Source organism: Dromaius novaehollandiae, chromosome 18, assembly GCF_036370855.1.
Source record: "Dromaius novaehollandiae isolate bDroNov1 chromosome 18, bDroNov1.hap1, whole genome shotgun sequence".
NCBI lineage: Eukaryota > Metazoa > Chordata > Aves > Casuariiformes > Dromaiidae > Dromaius > Dromaius novaehollandiae.
The window spans coordinates 5,039,319-5,058,968 of record NC_088115.1 but is presented as its reverse complement, the minus strand read 5'-3'; the positions used below and the strand labels follow the sequence as shown (position 1 = coordinate 5,058,968).

The window sequence follows — 19,650 nt, the reverse complement described above, 5'->3', positions numbered from 1 at the left end:
TTGCCTTGATTGTCTCCTCCCCCAAATAATACAGTTTATCCAAATCTGTAGTTTTAATTTCAAAGCACCTAGTCTCTTTCCTGAAACCTCCTTATGACAACTACTTCCATATCTGTTAATCTGTATTTTTGAAATAATTCAATTTCTTCTGGTGCTGTTTGGATATCTGTCATTTGGCGCAGAGAAGCAGCGCTAAATTTCTCACCTACGGACATCTATCTGAATGATCCTTTTGAAAAACTCTCAACTTCAACCTGAAGGGTAGCATTCCGTTCACAAAACCGATTTCTACGACAGACAACACCTCTGAGCCTAACATAAAAACTCTGCTATCCTTCACATTAATTTTACAGCAATTTTATTAAAGCCACAGAATTCTCAGGCAGTTGTTCACAGAAACTTAAAAACGCTATAAAAACACTTAAGCTTCTGCATAAGTCTCATGATTCTTAAAAACAGACCAAAAACATTCTCTAGCAATGTCTTTGTGAGATAACATCTCACTCTTCATCATGACAGAGATTCTCAGGAATATATACTAAATATTTAATAAAGAGACTAGACGAACTTAATCCTTTGAGTTTGTAAGCAAATTTCAGCAGTAAAAAGCAGAACAACAAGTTAGCAGATAATCCTCATCTCCAACCTGTAGAGCAACTGAAATAGGAAATACTATTCATGAAAATAACTTATTCATGTAAGTTTATTCGGCATTTGTTGTCTCTATTACTCTATACCCGTGTGTGAGAAAGTGTATGGGTCTTGAATGGTTGATGCTCTGGACGAAGTCACCTGGGGTGAGTCACATCTTCCGCACGCAAGCGGTCACAGTTTGGGGGTGAGGGGAGAGCGCCTACATGAAGGTATAGGTATCACAGCTTTTCAAATCAGCATGAATATCTAACAAGTTACTCCCATACAACCCAATACAGTTTCATTATATACCTGAGCCAATTAGCAGATTTCAGTTGCTAAGAGAAAGGCCTCACCATGCACCTTTTTGTCATACCCAACCACACAGTTCCTGTCCTCTGAACAGATTGTGGTGCTCGCCTGATTGCCGGTTAAGGCAATTCAGCTCACTGATCAAACAAAAGCACTCATTTAACATAGTAAGTCAGCTTGTCTAGAAGCTTGTATTTATCTGATCAAGTTAAATAGTAGGAAGGGATGAAATAGGAGGACCAAGCTGTTAATTCAAACTATCGTAAGACCACCCTTTAACATTAAGCCAACAAAAATGTTATATTGGATTTGTATCACTTCACTTTAGAGGGATACATTTTGGATTTGAATGTATCCCAAGGTCTTCAATATTACACTACAGACCATAATGTTCCTCAAGTTGCACAGATCTTACTGTAATATTCCCAATATAAAAAAAAAAAAAAAAATGAATATCCCACCATTACACAGTTTAAAAATAAAGAAACAAAAATTGATTTTCTGCTTATGAAATAAGCTTTCTAGAGAGCAATATGTCCTTTTGAATGGAAGAATTAGGAAGAAGAAAGGCAATACACACAATTTGACATTAGCCTTAGGCTGAAGTTCTACCACCGCTGTAGATCAACTTGAGCTGCAACTGATGTCTCCGCTTCCCCTGCCCAATTTCCCCATCCCAATCCTCCCTTTGCATCAGCAAATAACTGTGCAGATGCATGTTATGCTATCTCAAGCAAGATGATCCAACTAACAAAATTTAGTTTTCAGCCAATCAGCACCCTGATCCAGTTTATAACATAGCCACAGAAACATGGGAATTACTGTACAGGAAGCAGAAAAATCACTTCTTGCATCAACCACCTCCACCCTGGTCACCCCAGAGCTACAGTGAGAGCATGCTCACTGGCTCAGGTAAGCCGGCAAACCATGCCCAAGCAGATGCCACCACCACCACCAGATGCCTCGTCCTCCATCCCCAGCATATGGTTCCACAGCTTCCCTTGCGCTGGCACCAGTACTCGCCTGAGCCTACAGCGAGCCTGGTCAGGGAGTCATACTGGCAGAAAAGTAATCCTACTGATATTGATACATATAGGGGATTTTTTTTTTTTTTTAAAGCAGCCAGCACAAGAGGTGTGGCACCACATAACCAGAGTGGGTCTGACTCTTCTGGCAGTAGCTACACATTAGACTGGTTTAGGCTATATCAAGGTATACACCTTGAATCTGGAAATATCAGACACTGAAGCATTTCTTTCCTTATCTGCTCTCCTCTTTACTTTGCTTCCTTCCAAAGGACAGCACTCTCATCTTGAGGCAAGAATCAACTGCTATGTTTAATGTCTTTCAGCTCTACAGCAGTACATATTGATGCAAGCTACGTGCCCATTAGGAAACCCAGTGGCCCAGTGCTAACTAATACAAACTCCTTGAGGAAGGAAAGAATTACACGGAGACAAGGACAAGAGGAATCACAGTTCTGAAAGCTGTTTTTCCCTACACCATCTTAAACCGACTTCACTGTCATCTCCCCAGAGGACTCTCCTATGGGGACAAAAAAATCAACAGCTCCTCAAGGAAACACGTCGCTTAGCTTTTAAATAGTTGCCACATTTTACTGCCTGAAAAAACTAAGACTACATCCTGATATTTTTATCCCTCTGTGTGTGCACATGTGTATAGATATATGCACAGGAAGTTCTGATCAGCCGCTAGAATACAAAGAGTTTTACTCCCCATCCTGGCTCTCTCCAAGCTTTAAGGGTATTTTTTGTTTGTTGTTGGTTTTTTTTTTTTTTTTTTTTTTTTAAACTAGCAGATCCAACAAAGGCCCCGTTAATTCTGGTGAAAGTTCCAGATGTACATTAAACATTTGTTGGGTAATTGGTTCAGGCAGGATGTTCTGAAAAGTTGTATCTCAAAGCTATAGTCTGTCTACAAAAGAATTACTGTATTTTAACAAAGCGGCTTTTCTAAAATGCAGAACTTCCTTCTGTCACACTATAATCACTCATAAATTGATACAAGATAATCAAACAAAAAAGACAGAATGTCTTAAAGTTTCCCACCAAAACTCAGAGGCAGTAGAGCTGTAAGCACAGAAGTTTTTGCATCACAGAACACAGCAGGCAAATAACTGGATGTTCACCCTCTTCAGCAACTATCTTTGCTCTAGCTGGCTTTTACTACACTGACATTTTAAGTATAGTAGCTGCCCAGATCTGCATTTATCCCTAATAATGACTTGATAAATCAATTAACTTCAGAATGAATAAAAGAAGCCATTTGTGGCTATCCTGTGAACTTCCCTACTAGAATACCATTTTTGAGCTACTATATTAAAACAAATATACAAATTTATTAATACGATTCCGCAGCTGTATTATTTGCTTTCAGATTTAAAGCATCTCTGATTACTTTGACAAGAATTTTACTTGCTGTTAAAAGCCAGCAGCATTCATGCAAACATTTATTGTACCAATATTTAGGTACAAATACAGAAGAAATGTGTCAAGATAAAAAGGCTAATGCCAAGAAAAGGAAAAAAAAGAAAAGAAGAAACACTGAAAAAGGACATATCTGAATACACACCTGCTTTCCCAAATCAGGTTAAAGGATAAGCTATGGGGTACTACCCACCCCACCCTCAACTAGGGGGAACAGTTACTGAAAGGGAAACGGTTTTTATTTCAAGGGCAGCCCTTCCTGAAAGCTGAGTGCAAGACTCTTCCAGATTATCCAGTTTGACATAACCTTGACTATTATTTCTCTACAGCATGAAGTTCCTATTCAGCAGTGATAAATTGCCAGCCTTGTTTCCGTAGAAGGCATGACCCAAGAAGTGGGAGGGAGGGTTTGTTGTGGTTTTTTTTGTAGGGTAGTGAACTTATTTGATATTTTTTAAACAGGAGAAATCCCTTATATTTTTAGGCAGTACTTGATATTCGGGTACCACAGCCTATAAAACAACAACAACAAAAAAGCCCAATTCTCGGGTTGATAGCCTTGCTTGCTGTGGGTGCCAGGCTTGCATGATCTGTGGATATTTACTCTCTTCTCTAGACCAAAGGCTCAAATTTCAAAAGAGATTTAAAAAATGAATTCTTAACAAGGTTTGTGTAAATCAGTCATTAGGGGACAGAGAAACCTTCCCACGGAGTACAGATTTTCCTGCAGAGAGTGCATTCACAGAATTCAGTTATGAGGGCCATACAAAATATTGTCAAAACACCTGTCTGCTTTATAATTTGCCATTATGATTTCAAACTTTGAATAAATTGTTCAAAAAAAAAAAAAAGTCTTACTGGACTGATAAGCATGGAAAAAGATCTGGTTACACAGATGAAGTATGCCTTTATATTTTTTTGTTTGTCTTTAAAATGTTGCCTAGTTACTCCACAAACTATCGTCAAACACTTAACACTATGAAGTGACTTGCAACAAACATCTCTAACAAGCGTAATGGGAAGACTGACATGCACAAGTTTGTTTGCTGAGTACCTCTGCCTTACTGCAGACCAAATATACCCTGACACAATTACATATGCTTATAGTCTCACCATAAGATTTCTACAATAGCATAGTTTATCCCACCCCTTACTCCACCTTTATTTGTGCAGTAGTCCTTGCAAAGTATGATTTAGTCACTCATTCTTCAATGTAAAAAACTATGCAACTTCACAAGGACACAGGCAATTCATAGGAATACATTCAACATTTGGCCAGCAACAACTAATTAAACATTTAAGTGAACTTTTCAGAAAGCACATAATTTGCTAAAACTATAAAGCTGATGTTTCAAGTTATAACACTTTCTGAATTTAATCAGTCATCACTGTCTACTGATGGAAATTGAACATACCCAAGCCCACAGGATCAGATGAGATACATCCAACAGTGCTAAGGGAGCTGGATGACATCCTTGAGAGGTTACTCTCCTCAGGAGGTTTCTGAGGACTGGGATGAGGAAGACATCACATCTGTCTTCAAGAAGAGCAAGCAGGATAGTTGAAACTATCCTTTTAAAAGCTGCAAGGGATCTCCAGAGGTCAGAGATAATTAAGGACACCAGCACTCTTATCTTCAGGGAAAACTTCTCTCTTGATGTACCTTGAAACTGCATTTACCTTTTTCTTCTTGGCTTTGCCCTCATTGGTTCATTCACTTTTGGCCAGTTTTTACATCCAAGACTTACTTCTCTGAAACTGTCATCTGATGAAATTGCAGGAAGTCTCACTTTGTCCTTAAGCGCATAGCGCTATGATGTATGCTAGAAGTGAGATCAAATTTAAGCATGCTCCACTTCTCATGGTTACCCAGTGGTTTTACACTTCAGAATATTAATGCTTATCAGTGTTCTTCCATCAGCACTCACTTTTTCACACACAAAATACTGAAAGCCACTAACACCAGTTCAAATGTCAATCCCTGAAGAGGTACATTAGAAGTCTCCCTCCAGCCCAATATCATCCACTTCAAAGACAAATCAGTGCTGTTTTCTCTTAAGTCAATTACTAATCCCCGATTTTGTTTACCTAATAGTTTCCCACAGACAGCGTCTTCTACGTTTCCTTTGACTAGGACCCAATCTGAGAGAGCTATCAGGTTAAAGTGTCACAACCCATTTTGACAGATCAATATTTCATTCTTGCTTTTTGTGTGTAGCTTATCTAGCTACTCCAAGACATGCTCAAGTTTATCTCTGAATCTTTGAAGTGTCTCTTCACTGTGGGGGTAGGGGTGTTGATTAAGACACCATACAGATATTCTTACTATTTCTGAAGTTGCTTAAAAAAAATAAAAATAAAAAGTGGTTATATCCTTTACTCTAAAAGGTGTAAGATTTTAGATAAATCACAATAGCCATACTTCGATTTTACTTGCTGACTGACTGCCAAGTCCATCCAGTTAATTATTATTAAACGAAGCATAGCAGAGGTCAAACAACAGCTTATTCATCCTACAACTTGTTTATGGTGAACCACAGCACTGCATACAAGTATTTCTTGCATGTCTACAGCAAACTTCATGACCACATACATTACTCACTGCTGCTAGCTCAAATTGCTGTACAGTTGAGTGTAGACATACTACAACTGGCTAACCTACCACAGTATCACCAAAACCTGGTGGAATAAGCCAAGCTATGATATTTTTGCTCTAATGCTCATTACATTTAGTAAGTTTGATGCAGTTTGAAAAAGCACAAATGTGGTTTATGCTCTTTTCTTTTTCATGGTTTATGCAGTCTTTCAATAACTTTATTAACTATCCTTAGTAGAAGTTTCAGTAAGTCTAACTTGGAAATTAAAACAGATTTGCTACAGTTCTGAATAGATGTTAATAGGGAATGCATTACTTCCCTAATAAATTCATTCAAAGAGGTATGGTTTTATAATACCACCTGCAAACACCTCAAGTCTGTGTTTTGATTCCAAATTGATTTAGCCTCTTGAAATGGGTAACTGCACTAGCTTGAGAGATGAAGAATATGAGTCAGTCTTCAATTTGGGGGGAAAAGAAGACCAGAAAAAGCCACATAGGTCTGAGAGCTCATCTATTCTTTGTGCCAGGGCTAGGATGTACAAATGGCTGTTACAGGTCAGCCAAGGAGAGCAACCACTTAGGCTGTGAAAGTGCTCCTAGTCAGGCCAGCTCAAACAACTCATGAGACTGATTTACTGTTGAAGCCGACTACTAGTTCTCACACGGTTGTTTAATGCAACTTAGCTGAAGGGCAGCAACAAGCAATCCATAAGGCAGCAACTTCTTAAACTGCTCCAGCCAGAGCCGCAAGCACTTGCTTGTTTATGCTCATTGTTCCTTAAACGATACAGATGGGTAGTTCACAGCCTTTCTGATTTGTGGCTCCCTAAGATTTTTCCCAGTAGAAATGAGCAACTCCTAAATCCAAATAGCCTGTGCCTATGCTTATTTTTCAGTTATATTTGCATACTGCTTAGAAGTAATCCAAGAGCAGTAGTGGTTGGCAAGCCACAGGCTGGAAAAGGTTTATTTAGACTACAGAGTATTCAACCTAAGAGTGATTTCCAACCCCAATCAACCCTGCGTACGTTGTTCCACTTCCCATGGAGTACAGTTTTGTCTAGACAAAGGTTACATTGTCGCCCGAAACAATGACTCAAGGAGGTCTTCCAACAGCAATATCTGCCATTTAGGCCCACAGATTTACTTTAGCTCCTCTCCTTTCTAAGCAAATAAGCAAGTACAAACCACTTAATGAAACCGGCTGTGCACCCATATTCACTCTAGTGGGCTGTTCATAAGTTATTTCATTATGCCTAAGCTTTGTAAGCTTGGAGAAAAGCAAGCACGGTAACAGAGCACACAGCTAGGCTTTCTGACTTCGGCACAACACGGTCAGTGGTCTGGGATTTTTTGTTTATCACAAATAGAACTGGACAGGAACACAGATCTGGCACATCGCCCCACCCCCATTAAGATCAGCCACACACACATTTTAAGCCATCCCCTATTGATTGTTAGGCCACTTTTGATAGATTTAAGACCTCAAAAAAGCCTTTTGATGAATACGTACATATGAAACAAAATATTTTTAGTCTCAGATTTCCTTTATATACATATTACATCACTGTTCTTCAGCAGTGAAGCTGAGCTGTTCTTTCTTTCCTCCACTGAACAGCAGCACAGATTCTAAGATATTGCCCCACGAGAATACACACAATCCCCTTTTAAAGTCTCATAAAGAGATTTCAGGAGACCAAAAAAAAAATCATGACATTCCACCACTTAAAAGTGGCAAACTGTGTGGGATACCATGCAAGTATCAAAATATATGGTGCAATCAACTTTGTATGTTGTGCAATCAGTAAGATAAACATTTCTCTACGATTAAGATTTTACAGGGGAAAGAGAAAGAACTAAATGTGAGAGACTATCAAACAGACATTAAAATCCTTTCTTCAAGGGACCCAAGTCCATGTTGCCTTCTTATATTTTAAATGTATTACTTTTACATTTAATTGTGAATTGCTTTTAAAGAAATCTGAAAATTCAGAACAAAAACAACACACTTTCCCTACAACTTTTTTAATGTAAGTTACCCATAACTGCTCAGTAAAATCTATTTCAACATAGCAATCTGAAATTTCAACTTTTATAGACCTACAGGTATATTCAAATCTGCTGTCCTCCAAATAAAAGAGCCATCACGATATTAACGTTCATTTCTTTGTGGCCAAAAGAACTTCTCCCGACACCAGCACACACTCCCATGCTCCTCCCCTCTGTCATTTTTCTACACATGGGCATCCTATAGCCCTCAGGCTATTTACCGGGGGGGGGGGATCCCTTTCTCCCTTGAGCACACACACCTGTCACAAACAGTTTTTCCTGTAAGTATAAAGGATTACTGCTCATCTGGAGAAAATTTTACTGTATCTGCTGATACTTAAAACAAGCCTTCCCTATCAGAAACACTCATGAACAATCCCTGCTTATAAAATGGCTGCTACTGTCTATTGTTCTCAAATAGGGTTAGAGCAGCGCAGGTTTTTCTAGGGTTATTTTTTTTTTTGGGGGGGGGGGGGGAAGGAAGAGGCATTGTCTTGTTTTTAAACAAAAACATCTGTCCATTCCTGTTGTTGATGTAGGCAAGCAAGTCGAGCTTCTTTACAAGCAGCTGGCAACTTACCGTGCTATCAGGATCAGACAGCAGAGAACGAGAGGAGGCACAGAGGAAACACTCAAGAACTAGTTCTTCCCAAGTTGAAGGGCACCTGAGCTGAACAATAACTTTTTACATCTTATCAAGTCTTTTGGAGGAGAGAGAAGTGGCTAGGGGATAGAAGCAGTAATTAAATGCCCTATTTCTCCAAAGCATGAATAGATCTGTTTTGCCTAACGCATTTAGCATAAAAATATATCTACTCCAGCATCTGGAGCAAATACATTTAAGATGCTGAATGCATCCTGAATGAATGAATCAAATGATTACTGCTTAAAAAAAAAATACAATGATGTTTCACTAATTGTATCTTCTTGGACAGCTTTGAACTTTTTAGAATAACAAGAAATAAGGAGAGAGCCACAATAAAGACTAATTTGGTCTAAATTGACCAAACTGCGCTCCATGCAGTCATGTTAAACTAAACTGTGCTATGGTTACTAATAGTCTCATCAGTGTCTTCAAAGGCAGCTTTAGGTAGACTCCTGCACTCCCACCACTGCCCATCCAGTCAGGACCCCACTAATCCATCACACTCCATAACACCCAGAAGTGTTATCCAGACACAGACTATTAGAACTTAACCTAGATGTACGTTTATGTGCGGTTTATGAAGTAAGTTTACTGATATACCAAATTAGCCCAAAGACCATCTAAACCAGTATCATGTTCCAACAGTAGATAGTTGGAATGCAATATTGAAATTCATTGTAGAAAGAATAAAATTAGCAAGTAAGGATGATTCCCCCAGAACATTTTCCTGGTAGCCAGCAAACTGCCATGCAACTTCGTGACCTATCATCCTCAGACTTCCATTTCATGGATTTTTCTAGCCAACAAATTTATAAATGAAAAGCACAAACATGAGTAGAGGTTCCACTGGATTTTCAACAGCGACTCCGTTACACCATAAAAGCAGAAAATAAAGGATAGGATTTGTCAATCTTTAACCCGTTATTTACCTATATGAAGACCTTTCCTTTTATTGCAGTTACTTAAGTGCCTCTGGTTAAGAATATGACAAATTACTTCTGGAAAGCCATGTAGATCACATCAGTTAGCTCTCCCTTGTCCACACACACTTATTCAAAGATCAGTGTTTTTGTGAGACATGACCTCTCCTTAGAAAATAAGTACTGAGTATGTATTTGTATAGATAACTGCTCATGCAGACACTGGTTTTATACTTCCAGACAGTTTCTGCCAACACATTTGACATAGATGGCAAGCGTACTGCTCTTCATATTCTTAGATTTCTGAAGAAATATCAAGAAAAAGATGGTTCCATCTAACTTTGGGGTCCTTTGGCACTGTGGCAGCCTTGCGTAAAACAACCTACTGACTGCAGGTGCACGTGAACATCTATTCCACCTCTGAGTCACTGATGGTGATGTGACAAAGGACAACTCTGAAGAGAAAGGCATCAAAACTCTTCAGCTTGAGATTGATCCTCTGATGCCTTTCTCAAAGGAGTGTTCCCAGCCTGAGAACTTCCCCAAGCTCCTTCATAGCAAACACAGAAAGAAAAAGTCAGTCTCACTTTTCTTCTCTGCTTTCTCTTCTGAGTTTTCCTTTGTCACATCACCATCAGCCACTCTGAAAAGGCTCTGGAAAAAAAAGATTTTTTTATGCCTCGGAGTATTCTGAAAGCCATGAACTTCCATTCACATGCAAAACACCTTGCTTTATGAAAAAGCAGACTCAAGAGGTGCACAAAAGCTCACAACTCTGAACAAATGAGGAAGGTACACTGTCAAGAGCATTTAAATGGGCATACTAGATGATACCACCGTTCCTGGATAGGAGGCTAGGAAAACACTGATATACATGTTGATAACTGCATCAGTGCTGTGAGCTTTGTCATGTTAGGAAGACGACAAAAGGCAGAGTAACACCAGTCCCTCACCATTTCTCTCCATTTGTTAAGGCTAGCACTCTCTCCCACTTGTTCCTATTCCCCTGCAACAAGAGAATTTAGTAAAGCAGAAGGGGAAGAAAAAAGGAGCTAATGTAATCATTATAAATAGCAGTTACAGAATAGTTAAGCTTAGTTTAGCAGTCTGGAGGAATGCAGACATAACCAACAAAAATTGTTGTGCAGAATGCACAACACCTATCAGTCCTGTTATAATGCAATATGCTGTTAAGATTAGAATATATTGAAGTTTTTGTTGCACAAGCAGTAATACCTTAATTTATGGCATCTGGAAACAAAAGCCAAGTGATAAAGGCAAGGAGATATTAATTACCTAGTTCACAACTACATAGAAGTAAATGGAGTTTAATTCAAACTTCAGAATAGGGTTTCAAGAGAAACAGCTGCTGGTCAGGTAAGATGCACAAAATGATTCATCTCATGAATGAGTTCCTAAGTTGTATGCACTTAGTCTTGAATTCCTGTCTGTAGGTTAGCACAGTCACAATTTAATTATAAGGCCAGTTTGCACAGTAAGCTTTAATTTTAAAAATATCATTATTTGGTGAGAATATCAACTAAAAAGACCATGTAACTGCCTAATCTGCTGTACCACTTAACTTCAGAAGTGGGACGAAAAGTCAAGGTACTGAAGAAACTAAGAAAAACTCTGTTTAAGATTTGCTTTTCCTGTCTATTTTAAAGTACGTGAAAGTTGCTTCTTGAATTATGCAGAAAAAAAATGGAAGTCAACCACGTCAAGTAATATTTCTAAGCAACTCAGGCTAAAAGAAAAAAAAAAAAAACAGTTTACTGTAAATATCATTACGCCTAATTAAGTTTGCAACCCTGAATTTGGATACCAGTAAGTGCAGGGTTCCAAACATTTTGACACAGAGAAAGACAAAGCTTAGGAATTGTTGTCAAATCAGTACTAACATTTTTCAAACAGTAAAGCAAAAAAAATCAAGGAAAAAGACATGGTAGTATGCAATAAGCTCTTTCTAGAAACTAATTTCAATTGAGTTTTGTTGCAAGTTGAACAAATAATTGCTATTAATGTCATTCAAAGACAGTCTAGTAGAGCACAATCTAAATCATCAAAATAACCTCACACTAGTCACTGAAGCAGAGGGATTCGATACCAAGAGACAGTACTGAAGAGTGAAGGGAAGAAAATAGGGTATTGTTCAATGGATTCAGCTGACAAGCATTTCACATTTTACTTCAAATTCAAAAAAAAAAAAAAATAGGAGGAAGATTGTTTCAGCATGATGGATTTCAGTTATTCTACTCCATTTCTTCCATCAAAATTCTCCTTCCCTCCATTCACCCATTAGGATTGCTGTATATCACACTCCTATTGGTATACGAACTAAAGATTTTAATGTTATTGCCACTCAAGTATTCTAGCTCTATGCCAGCTTGATAAAGACTGGTGTAACAACAACAAAAAAAAAAAAAAAGAGAGAGAGAGAGAGAGAGAGAGAGAGAGAGAGAGAGAGAGACCTACAAATCCTTCACATTAGGTTTACCATGCAGCTGGTTCTGCTTAGATTGCCATTCTGTACATGGTACATGTACATTCCCCAAGCTAAAAAGCTTTGGGGAATCTTTTGATAAGTCAAAAGATTTATAATGAAAATATCAAGAATATTAATTGCACAAATAGGTTTATATATTCTTTACATAACACAAAAAATGCTAGTTATCACTCCCAGACTTTTCAGTCTCATAGCTTTCCTCCTTACCCTTTCCATCTGAATATTTAGTAGTCCTTTACAGAAAAGTGTTCCCATATTTTAGTTTTAATTCTTTTCTTCCATACCTTTACAGCAAAACACACTTCCCTAAAGGAAGGATTCAAATCAAGATTAACTAGAAATGTAGGTACTTCTAAGGTACAAGAATTAGATCTGTAGGCAATACTGGCTTCTTCAACACCAAGCGTTCACTTCATGTATTACGTTGTTTCCGATAAACCTTCCCTGCAACAGGATTAAAGACAGTCCTAAAATATCAGTGCTAATTTAGTGCTCATCAAGATGTCCTCAGGGAAACAGGATAAAAAAGAAAGACTATGAATCATTATACTAGAGTAATATTAGTAGGGAAGTGGCCTTTGGCAACCTAAAGCAAACAAATTGTCCTTAATATTTCCTCTAACACATTTTTAAGAGTCAATGAATAATGAGACATAATAAAACAATACAATACTTTCTCTAAAAATAAAGTGGGACACTAGGAAGGGAAGGGGGGGAGGCAGGAGAAATCAAAGCAGGGTAAAAGCACTAGAAAACATTCATGCTAGCGCTGCCTTCGTACAATCAGGTAAAGACTCCATCCCAAGTAAAATAAAGACAATTAATCATACGTGAAGTACTTGACTTTCAGATTTAGTTTTCTAAAGAAAATCCTAGTCGCTGTCAAAATTTTTGCTTCTTATTAACCATAATTTTAAGGAGTACAAAAAAATCAGGTTTTTTTTCTTTGCAAGTTTTGCAAATTGTATTAGTAAACAGAATTAAGGTCAGTGTTGTCACAGGGATTAGGATACCAATTTCTTATGACCATGTCAACTGTCCAGCAGCTTTCAGAAGCTCAGTCTAGATTCATGCGAAGCACACTAACTCCAACCCTATGTATTCATGCATTTGATTTCTGTCTAGACTAACTAATTCCAGCAAATCTAGAAACCCAAGTTATACGTACTTGCAGTTTCAAAAATATAGTAATGAATGAAGAGAAAGCATAGAAGAAATACATTAAACTGACTGTGAGGTAACACTTACCCTACTACACATTAGTCTGAAAAAAAATTAGCAGGAGAGAGAGAGGATATCCAGTACACAAAGCTGAGTTGCACTTTACTACTTTGTGAGGTCAAGACACCAGGTAATGAGTCTGTTCCGGAACAGAAATCCAGACTGTCATAATCACAATGCATCCAAAGTCTTGCTCATTTTTAATAGTCTGTGTTTACACTGTATCTTTACTGCAAGATTTGCAGAAAAAGCAATGTTTTTATGAGATCAAGCAACCGATGAGGTTTGCTTTTCCTTGCCAGCCTTGTCTCTCAAATCCTTAGTGAATCACAGCTACACCACCACTGAGCAGCTCATCAGCAACATTCACATTAGCCATTAAGAGATTCTCCACCTCCCTCCTTGCTGCGACAGCTTACATTAATTCAGTACGTATCTCTGCAGAATACTATTTCCTTTCAAAATTGGCAAACTGGGCTGCTTGAATATATTTTCTGCATTCTTCTGGCTTTTTTTCCCCCTCCCCTTCCTCCTCCATGTTTAACAAGTACTGAAATAGACTTCAGCCCATTCTCTTTCTCACTAAAGGGCATGATGAGAGCTGATCTGTGAAGACTGCAGTGCTTAAGGTCACCCGAAACAGGAAATTCATCAAGGGGATAAGAACAGAGGAGCAGCTTGATTGCTGGCAGTTAGCAATGCTTCTATACAACCTCCTTATAACAGAGATAGCATTGTGATGTGCAGTTCTCAGTTTATATTACTGGCTTAACAAAATGGAGTATTTCCAGCAACATTCAAGACAATAAATAATATTCAGATATGCATTGGTCAATTCTGCTGCTGCTGACCAAAAAAACCTTTCTGCTTCTATACTCTAAACCAGAAATCTATACTTATCTGTTTAAGCTCAAATATTCTTTCAAATGTCTGAAACTTCAGATTAGCAGATGTTTGAAGTTGATCTCTAGTGATCTGTGCTCTGATTTAAAGGCATGAAAGCATTAAAATACTAAGTAACAGTTTACTCACTGTGCTTGATAACCAGCACAGAAAAATTGCCTTTTAAGAAACCACATTGTTCAGAGTCACGGCTTGGGTCCAGGTATCCTGTTTTAATCAATAAACGCAAGTCTGAAACATGCAGAAAATTAGCAGTTAACTATTAGCTACAAAGAAAGCGAACACCACTAAACTGAACAAAGTACTACTGAACAAGTCAGGAAAACATAGCCAAACACTTTCACTGACCTAAATTAGTGGTCAGGATATTTCTATAAGAGCATGATCACATTATTCAAAGCAATTGCATTCCTATGGCTTCAATTTCAGTTTTGAGTCTTAAACTCTTTATGTCAAATACTGAAAAGACAGAAGCCATTCATATCGAAAGAAAACTATGAATATACCAAGACAGTAAAACCATGTTTTGCAGTAATACTGGAAAACAGCTCTCCATCCCTGCCCTACTCTCTACCGTTCCATCTTCACCTCCCAAAGCAATTCCATGCAAGAATTTGGACGTGTACTGTAGAAGAACAATTTCATAATTATAACTACATATGTAGTGACTTATCAGCAAAAGCATCATGGTTGAGGATTGTGTTTCAAATACAGTGCTAACAGAAGCCTCCGATGACTTAATCCAAAATGTTTTGATTCAAACAGTTAGTTCATGGTTACAGAGACTTATTTCTACTAACCAAAGTTTTCTAACACAGTTTTGCTAGTTTAAGATTGAAGTTCTAGTATGTACATAAAGAATACTTAAAACTTGCTTTCTGGTCAACAGCATAGAGATGCTCTGTGTACCAGGTTCAATCTTTTAGAGGCACTTGCAATTGGGGGGGAGGGGGGGCAGGGATGCCCTTCCTACCAAACTCTAGGCATACTCTACTTGTCTTTGTGTTGCCAATGACAACTAGAGTGCAAGCTGAATATTGTCTGCTATTTAAGTCTCCTACTGTTAAGACAAGTACTATTTTATGCTCTAGAGAGTGGAAAAAGATCTTGCAGTTACAACTAGGGCACCAGAAGACTTGGACTGTTCCCTCAAATGCCACTTTTGATTCTCTGCATCAGGTCCCATCTAGAAGCTCGGTAAGCAGAGAGGACCAGCAGCGTTAGCGCCATGCATCTCTTCCTCTTACCCTACCTTATACAAACACTCGCTAGTCATTCTCATTGTGACAAATCACTGCTTCACAAGACTATGTAAAGCTGGAGAAACGAACCAATATACGAACCAATATAACAGCAGAGAGGGTCACACACTTCAGACAAACATGCCTCCAAAAGAAGTCGGTATATCGCCTTTTTTCCTGAAGTCCATTAAAAATTCAGAGGAAGCCTTGTTTTTCCCTTCCTCTGCAGTTCCCTTTCTCTGATCTAACCCATCCAGCCAAAAACAGTTTGCTAAGTAAAATATTTGCCAAGTGCAGAACTGCTAACGCCTGTTCTTGAATTCTTACTTTTCTTTGGCAATGTAATTGTGAAGGCGAAGCATCAATGGAAAGTTCAGTAGCTGACACCAGTTGCAATCTCTTGCTTAAGTAAACAAGGAATAGCTCCACACAGGCAAAGGATACTAGAAACACACAGATTTAGTCAACCCCGAAGAAATTACTCCACAATAAATTGATTCTGTTGCATGGCTTTCAGCTATTCTTATTCCAATCTAAGGTTTCATTCTTTCAAGCAAAAACAATTTGGACTATCAAAAAGAAAGCAAGCACAGAAAGACACAAATAAAGACTTGATACAAAATACAAAATATCATATACCAGTGTAGAAAGAAAATAAAATAGTAATCAAAGTACCATCTTGGGAAAAACTTCCATCTCACCTTCAAAAATCCAATAAGATTTGTACATGTGGCAGGATCTCTGAAGGCATAAATCAGTACTAGCATAATACATGAACAAGTAAACGCAGCATCTGAAGTCTGAGAACTATTGACATCGAATCACTTTATTAGAATACATTTCTCTCTCAAGAACCTACAATTTCAAGGGACATTGTGCTTTTGGCGTGGGAAGCCCTTATCTGCAAACCATTAGAGACTGCCAGGAACAATTCAAGATAATCGTCAAATTTGCTCTATTCTTCCTAAGACGTGCAGTTAGGGGTACTTTGATCTGAGCTGTTACAGGCTGTTGTTCTGGTCAAGAGGCCATAGTTTTTCTTTCACAAGATCATGTAAAACAGACTCCAAAATATCCCTAAGAAATGTGAGAACTCTGGTAGCACCAATTTGCTGCACTTGTTGCTTGTGCATGTACCCACATCACGCCTCTCGGGAGTACAATTACAGTTGCTTCTGGGGTAAAAAAACCTCCAGAAAGCAATCCAGCTAAAACCAACCTGCTAGTTTATCATTAAGCAACCCTACAAGCACAAGCATAATTAAAGAGACAAGGATGTACAGTGATTTATTTAAAGAGAAGAAATGTCATTTTAAAAAGATTTACATTTAAATGGTTCGTTAACCTGGTAGCACAAACAATGTTTTCTTAGTTTGTGGGAACTAGGTCAAATAGCTTTTAACCCACTTTCAGCACATCCATGCCAGCTCTACAACAGAAAACACAGAAAGTTTTTCAGATCTGCCTTTTCATTACAAACACTTTTCAAGATAAAGCATGCTGATATTTCTAGATCAACAACGTACCCTCAAAGCAAACAGCTGCCTAAATATGAACCAATATTGGATAATATCAGCTGTGTTTCCAACATGTTATGTTGAAAGTGCAATTTTGCAAATCCAATAGCATGTACTTAATACAACACGTAAGTTCATAATTCGATATTTGTCCAACCCTGCCTTACAGCCAAAACCCCAACTGCATACCCACCATAAAGTACTCTCTGTTCTGCAGACATCAACTTATCTCTCTCTCTTTTTTTTTTTTTTTTTAAGAACATATTTCTACTACAACTTTCAGTACCACCAACTGGCACAGTATACTGCCTATTACTGAGCCACAAAAGCAAACTAACACCAAGTCAGAAAGAAATAAGCCAACAGGGATGAAAGCCTAAGTTATTCCTACTCTGAAGTTTAGGGTTCTAAATGAGAAAGCATTTTCCCCCTTAAAGTATTAGAAAGAGATTCTGATTATGTCAGAAAGCATGTATTTGGATAATTACATCCCTATATTTAGGAACATTAAACATGTACAGCCATTTACTAACTGTAAGTAACATTTAACAAATTCTTACCTTGTAACATGCATCTATATGCAGATTCAGATATTGCATAAATGTGTGGTGGCATTTCATGGCGCTTCTTCCCTCTGTACATCTCGATAATGTTTTCTGAATAAATCGGGAGGTTCTTGTAGGGATTTATGACTACACAGAACAGCCCTGAATAGGTCTAAAAAAAACAAAACAAAAACCACAAAGACACCATATTAACACTCTTAGCCATCTGTCCTTATAGATTTATGTCAGTATACACAGTATTGAAATAGAACCACAAAAAGTAGAAAAGTTTCTTCACAAATTATACAACATTTATCTTAGACATAAATTAAGATCCTTTTTGCTGAGCATCTCAAAGTACACATTACACTCAAATTATTGGTTTCCAGCTCTCTTAAAAGGCTCCTTAATTACTTGCATAAAAACTAATTTAAAGATAATAAATGTGAATAAATAGGAGGTGGAGCATCTGATCTCTCTCCCACAGATATTTAAATTTCCCTTCCATTTACAAAGTTACAGAATTCTGGGCATCTTTTTATGTTTAACTCCTTCACTAAAATGTCTATTCGAAGTTATTTGTTCACTTTTGGGTGAACAGATAAGTTATCTAATAATCTTCATAATCTTCTTTTGAAAAGTGTTAAGTTAAACAAAAAGATTAATAGACTTACAATAGGGGCCAGCCATTTTCTGTATCACGCAGTATGAAAGTAGACTGTTGAACAGCTTAAGAGTTCTCACATTGAGAGAAGGATATATTCCACACTGAACTATGATCTGTGGCAGACCAGAGTTTTAAAAGGAGGAAGGAAAAAATAGAAAATAAAAAGAATATAATGTCCTGTTTCTATTTAAGTTCTTCAGCTGGGACTAATGATGATTGATAGACACACAGAGCAGTGGCTTTGTGCAAGTAATGAACCCTATTTACTGTCACTTTTTGGATAAGGAAAAGCCTATTTCCAGCCACAGCTATTTCTGGTATTCCCCTCCCATAGTCCTCCTTGAAAATTTGATTTCTCTTTTTATATTTGCCTGTCTTTCCTGCTCATCAGCCTCTCTCAATCCCAGAGCAACTTCTTCCTGTAGCAGTCACTCCCTACACTTTCCCGTTCCAGGTGAAGGAATAGTCTGAGAGCTGGCACTGCAGATAAAGTTTCACAGTTTGTCTTTAGAGCTGATACTGAAGAGAAATTTTCAGGACTACTACAGTATCTAGAAATCCAATTATGAATTTTACAGTGTTCATTTCATTGACTCTCTTGCTGAGAAATTTCTTCCGTTTACTCACTCAGAAAAATCAAAACTCAAGTCTTCTAAAATCGAACACACAACGCAAGCAATGCATATAGGTCCTCTATGAATGAAGTATCAAAGACAACTCCAAAACAGTTGAATCGATCCTCTGTAAAAATTATTTGGCAAGAAGTTATCATATATATGAGGAGGAACTAAAAGAGACATGCATGGTCACTCACTCATACTTTGTCTATCGGGTTGGATGGATTAGCGTTCTCTGGCTGCAGAGGGTTTACTATGAATCAAGTGTTAAACTCACAAAAATACAATCTTGTGTAATGCAAAAAACATTTAAGGTGATCCACGGTGTTTCCCTGGACCAAGACATTTGGATGACTCCCACCTTTTTCCTCAGTCAACCTTAACTGATGGATTTTCACAAAACACAATCTTGCCATTCTCCATCTCATAGCAAGCTTTGACTGTGCATTGTTTTAGCCATTAACAGTATACCACCTGTACTGGCACAGGAATACGAGCAAGACAGACTAATTTTCTTTTGACAAAAACATGGAATATCTTTCTGAATGTGATAAAAGAAGCTGTTTTTCCCCCTGCCTTTCCAAGTCAAAGGGAAGAAAAGGAATGGAGATAGTGAGCAAACATCATTCCTTACTGTTGAGAGCCTAATAGCAGTAAGCAGGTTATTCACGATTCTTACACTGTTTTTTGACTTAAAAAGCTTTCTGCTACATTTGTATGAACAGAGCTGCTGGAACTCCTAATCTGCCACCCTTTTTTTAAAAAAATATAAAATAATTTATTTGGAAGAAAAGGAGCCCTGTTCTTTTTGTACCTACAAGGAATCC

The 19,650-nt window shown here is 37.8% G+C and overlaps 1 protein-coding gene across 2 annotated transcripts in view; it reads right to left on the bottom strand.

Annotated features, from left to right (window-relative positions):
• MYH10 (myosin heavy chain 10) overlaps positions 1-19,650 on the bottom strand; it is a 106,040-nt gene that overhangs the window by 72,009 nt on the left and 14,381 nt on the right. For both annotated transcript variants that reach the window (XM_064522485.1, XM_064522486.1), the window contains exon 3: positions 17,555-17,711. In XM_064522485.1, the coding sequence (XP_064378555.1) occupies positions 17,555-17,711 (157 nt within the window). The remainder of the gene's footprint in view (positions 1-17,554; positions 17,712-19,650) is intronic.